We start from the raw sequence: 5,414 nt of genomic DNA on the forward strand, positions 1-5,414 counted from the left end.
GGGGGAGGGAGGACACCAGGAGACGGTCAGCAGGCTGCGGCCGCCATTGTCTGTCAGCGCAATGGTTGAGTCCGCAAAGCTATAGTTAAACAACATCAACCACTACGACTGTACGCTATCTCTATCGTGTCGTGTTCCCGAATGAACGTGACGGGCTCGACGGTGTTGTGGGTCCCGCCTCGGCTCGGAGCGGTGCTTCTTCGAGTTCTCGTTTCTTTCCCCGTCGCTCTTACTCCATCGCGCCCTACTAATGGGCGCCCTGAAACCGACCAAGAGGAAGATGGGGAAGGGAGGGCTGGTCGCGGGGAGTTTGAAACCGCCTCCTTTTTTTTTTATCAACATATTTGCCACTAGATTGTGGAGCGGTTCACTTCAAACGAAACACGTTGATTCGCATCATAAATAAACCGGTATACGACCCGCCGCTGAGCGTAGTAAACACGGGGTAGGACGGTTGTACCGCCATCATGGTTCCCACCCGTCCTGTCGGAGAGGCCGACCCCCACCCCGTCCCGTCCTGCGGGTCTGAATGAGTCCACTTTAGTTCTTTCTGATGCTAATCCGTGTCCCACTCAGACACAGTATACATTATGCACGACAACAGTCGGCCTACCTCGGCCATTGTACCGAGAGATCAGGAGATTGGACTGCTGTTTACAAAGAGCAAGTGGTAAAGACGGAGCGGTCAGCATGTCGTCATTAGCTCATACATATCTTTTTGCACATAATGCGACCACCTGGTGTAACGTGGGTGTTTAAGATATTAGCGTGTGTTCCGTCTGTCATTGTAGCTGTGAGGTTGGTGGAACGAATCTGCAGCTAAACGCAGGGGCCGCCGCACTATCAGGGGAAACGTAGTCAGTGTGTGTGTGTGTGTGTGTGTGTGTGTGTGTGTGTGTGTGTGTGTGCGTGTGTGTGCGTGTGTGTTGCTCTTGCGAAAGTCCAAGGATGATTCTCTGCGTGAATCGCCTCATATGCGTGCTGTCGCCAGTGCGCATCTATTTTAACCCGCGTGGCGGTGGGGAGTCGCCTTGAAACCGCCACCCCCTCTAAAATTCCCACTGCTTGTTTTGATCGCTTGTTCCTGAAGGAAGAGGGGACCTTGAAACGGCTCAGCCCCCTCGGACCCTAATTGGTTTTATAGAACTGGCGAGAAGCCAAACTGTTTACATCGCGTTGAAGGACACTTCGGGCAGCCAATCGGATGTGCCGCTGCTGAGCGTGTCGGGCTGGGTGGGTGGGGGGGGGCGGGCCTTGTAAAACAATGCTCGCTTCATTGCTGAGGAGTTTACCGACGCGAGAGGGGCGCTATCCCCCCGCAGTTACCTCCGGACAGCCCGTAATGGACTGCCCCACTCCGGTCACCAGCCGCTCGGATTTTGAGAACCATTGCCATATTTTCCAGCTCAGAGTTTCCCATTCACGTAAGGAGCGGACATGTTCCTTCTCACTCGGTGTTTTAAAATTGCGATTTCCGACGAATTTACAAATATGACATCGTTATAGAAAAGGCGCGTGTCCTAAAACACCAAAGCGCCCGATCATTTCTCTAACCCGGGCAGAAGTGCTGCCCGCTGAACCCGTCCCCGGCACCCGGGGCTCCTCTACGAGGAAGTTCTGCCGCCTCGCGTGGAACCGTGAAAAGTTTGAAACGTGGCTCTTCCTCCGCGCACCGCTCTGGTGCTGCGCCTCATGGCTCGCGACTCCTGAACATCAAAGCCCTCCGCGGAACGTTCCAGGGCGCGAGGGGAGCGGTAGTTTTTCTGGAACGTTTTGGGTTTTAGTTGAACGCGGTTCCCCACGAGCCCTTCTTCTTCTTCCGCCCAGCCCGGGAGTAACTAGCCGCAGAGGGGATCAGTTGGCTCGCGGAGGAGATCTGTCGGCTAGCGGAGGGGATCTGTTGGCTCGCGGCTCTTGAGGTCTATCAGACTTTCTTTTTTCATTTCTGAAGCGACTCAGGAACATGTTAGTGTAGTGTTACTGACCTTCCATGGATCTTATTTAAACTCGCTAGCTGTTTAAACGCTCTTCGGTTTAGCCCAATGGAAGCGGAAATTACGAATATTTGGTATTTTCCCCGTTTTTCCGGTTTAGTTTTTAACTGTCGGACACGTCGAGAGGAACCTAAAAGTGCTTAAAGTGTTAAATTGGCGCATTGAAAACAACTGCTCAGCTGAACGATAGATGGTTCCAGAAAACCTTGTATTTTCCCTCATGTGGTTCTTAATAACATCTAACCCAGGAGAGGTTACAGTAAGGAAAGTGAATACATTCTAGTCTTTAACAGCCCTCTGTTCGGGTCTTGGTTTCTCTCACGGGCAGCTCCAGGTCCAACACCTAATCCTCGGTCCTCTCCCCGGGATACAGAGCCCCGCTCCCCGGGCAACAGAGCCCCGCTCCCCTGGCCACAGAGCCCCGTTCCCCTGGCCACAGAGCCCCGCCGACCGCTGCCTGGTGACGCAGCCCCGAGACGCGTTTTATTTTTAACTCTTTTGAAATTTATATTTGATGCTCCTCCGGTATTTATGATGGATTGGTTTACATCGGGAGGCGGTCGCCCCGAATGTCTGCTTTACGACTTAAAACAACAGCTGGACTAATTAAAGACGGTACAAGGGGGTTTTCTTCTTTTAGTTTAATACCAGCCTTTAAGTTTAATGTCAACCTTTTCTCCAAGGTGCATGGAGGTAATTTAGTGGTTAGTTCCTGGTCGTCGTCCCCGGTGTGAGGGCTGCCCGGTGAACCGAGGCTCCGGAGCGGGCTCTGGGTCGCTGACGAGGCGGTGTTGGCATGTCGGTGGTCCGCTAAACATTAACCTCAGTGCTTATCAAAACCGTGGAAACAACCGAACGACTCAAAATACCTCGTCATCGGTCGACTTCGCACCGTAAGAGCGACCGTTAAATACCCGATTTAGTTTAAAAGTGTTTTTCTTAACTGCGTCATCGCTCGACAAGACTACCGATCGCTCGTCTATTTCACCCCGATCTCGGAGCCGTTCTCCGGTTCTGTTATTTAATCTCATCGCTAAACCAACAACATCCAGGCCGGCATGAGGTAGTGTGTCAAACGGTTTTCCTCTTGTGTTTTATAGGTCAGCAGGATGGCTGAGAAGGATCCAGTATCGCCTGGAAAGCTAAAGACAATATTATAGCAAAAATCGTTTTTTTTCGGAATATCCGAAGGGACTATTTTTTCCCCCTTTCCCCCTGCTGTGGATAATGGATGGCCGAGATTTTGGGTCTCCCCGATCCGTCCATGTCCCTCCTCCGCTGCTGGCGGGACTCGCTATGGAGGCTCAGCGGCTCGGAGCCGCAGCAGCGGCCGGGAGGATCGCTCCCTCGCCCGGGCATTTGGGCACGAGTCATCCGCCGCCTTTACACTCCGGGAAATTTATGCCATCGCCTCTAAACATTCATCCCCACCACAGTAAGTGTTTGATCCCGATGTACTCTAGCGCTTTGTACAAACACATTGATGGTCTAAAAACGACGACCGCAAACAAATGTAAATAAGGCGGTCACTGTGATAAGCTGTTTGGTTTTCATGGGTGTCGATGCACTGTTTATTATTATTATTATTATTTATTTTTTTATAAACCGTGGAGAGAATCTGCTTCCGTGGTTAATTAAAAAATAACTTTTGATGATCATCGATGTTTTCCTCTGCAGCAGTACTAAAAGAAGTGTGTGTATGTGTGTGTACTATTTTAGTTTAGCTTCGCCCACAAGCGTGGTTCATTTGGCAAATGGTGATCATGCTTTTGCAGCATTTGTACAGTTCGTGTGTGTGTACGCGCGTGTGTGTTGCTGTCTGCTTGAATTTCGGATCCCAGTGATGCATGATTTGATCTGTGGTCTGATAAGTAGAAGGTTGTGTCTGATTCTCTGGACCAGTTTAGCTCATCGTGTGTGTGTGTGTGTGTGTGTGTGTGTGTGTGTGTGTGTGTGTGTGTGTGTGTGTGTGTGTGTGTGTGTGTGTGTGTGTGTGTGTGTGTGTGTGTGTGTGTGTGTGTGTGTGTGTGTGTGTGTGTGTGTGTGTGTGCGCGGCGCTCTGACGGTCTGCGCGTGTGTGTGGTGCTCTGACGGTCTGCGCGTGTGTGTGTGGTGCTCTGACGGTCTGCGCGTGCTCGGATGGTGTGTGTGTTGTGCTCTGACGGTCTGCGCGTGCTCGGATGGTGTGTGTGTTGTGCTCTGACGGTGTGTGTGTTGTGCTCTGACGGTCTGCGCGTGCTCTGACGGTGTGTGTGTTGTGCTCTGACGGTGTGTGTGTGTGTGTGTGCTCTCTGATGGTGTGTGTGCTCTGACTGTCTGTGGGCCTGGAGATCTGGATTCAGTGGATTAATGTGATTTATGTTTGATTGCAATAAGCAGATGAAGGACAATCTCTGGAAATGGGTCTTAAACATTCCGGAGTTTCAGAATAAGGCTGCGCTTCAGTCGGGGTGCTGGGAAACATCCAAAGAGAGAGAGGAGGGCTCCACTGTTTACACACAAGCAAAGGTGTGTGTGTGTGTGTGTGTGTGTGTGTGTGTGTGTGTGTGTGTGTGTGTGTGTGTGTGTGTGTGTGTGTGTGTGTGTGTGTGTGTGTGTGTGTGTGTGTGTGTGTGTGTGTGTGTGTGTGTGTGTGTGTGACACCTGTTCAGCGGCCTGCAGCAGGCTCCCCCCCACAGTGACCTTCTCTCTCCAGAGGAACAGGACGCAGGTCATTTAGCTTTATGGCCCTCCTCCGTATCGAATCCCCATCACATTAAGAGGCTGGCACTGGGCTCTGTTTCCTGTAATAACAGCCCCCCCCCCCCCCCCACACACACACACACACGCTCACACTCACACTTATAATTTGCAACGCAATTTCAACCATATATGGCACATCAAATTTAATTGTGGCAAACCACACCGATAAAGACCGCCGGCTAGTTTGTCTTCCATGGGAGCGGCGTTGCCCGGCGACAGTGGTGACTGATAGGCCGTGGTGATGGACATCAGAGCACCCTGGGGTTTCACGCTCGCACAAAGCACCGTGTGCGTTGTTTAGGACGACCTCTGACCTCTGAGGGTCTTGCTCCTCCGATGAGGGACGCTGGAGTCAAGTGGGATCACATTAAAGAAACCCATCGGAAACATAGAGGCTGTGGGCAGGGGACCCTCGTGGGGGTGTCTCCCTCATCCCATTGGTCAGCCAGTCCTGTCGGTCTGTGTCTCCCTCATCTCATTGGTCAGCCCTTCCTATCAGTCTGTGTCTCCCTCATCCCATTGGTCAGCCCTTCCTGTCAGTCTGTGTCTCCCTCATCCCATTGGTCAGCCCTTCCTGTCAGTCTGTGTCTCCCTCATCCCATTGGTCAGCCCTTCCTGTCAGTCTGTGTCTCCCTCATCCCATTGGTCAGCCCTTCCTGTCAGTCTGTGTCTCCCTCA

The 5,414-nt window shown here is 52.0% G+C and overlaps 1 protein-coding gene across 1 annotated transcript; it reads left to right on the forward strand.

The window, feature by feature from the left end:
• LOC115539011 (trinucleotide repeat-containing gene 18 protein) lies at nt 1–3,430 on the forward strand (the record flags this gene model as incomplete). Its single annotated transcript, XM_030350212.1, is given in 2 exon segments — nt 1–1,424; nt 3,095–3,430. A coding segment is annotated over 1 exon segment (209 nt), but the record flags the coding sequence as incomplete, so codon positions are not given.
• Between the last annotated feature and the right edge of the window lie 1,984 nt (nt 3,431–5,414).

Source organism: Gadus morhua, unplaced genomic scaffold (assembly GCF_902167405.1).
Source record: "Gadus morhua unplaced genomic scaffold, gadMor3.0, whole genome shotgun sequence".
Taxonomy (NCBI): Eukaryota; Metazoa; Chordata; class Actinopteri; order Gadiformes; family Gadidae; genus Gadus; species Gadus morhua.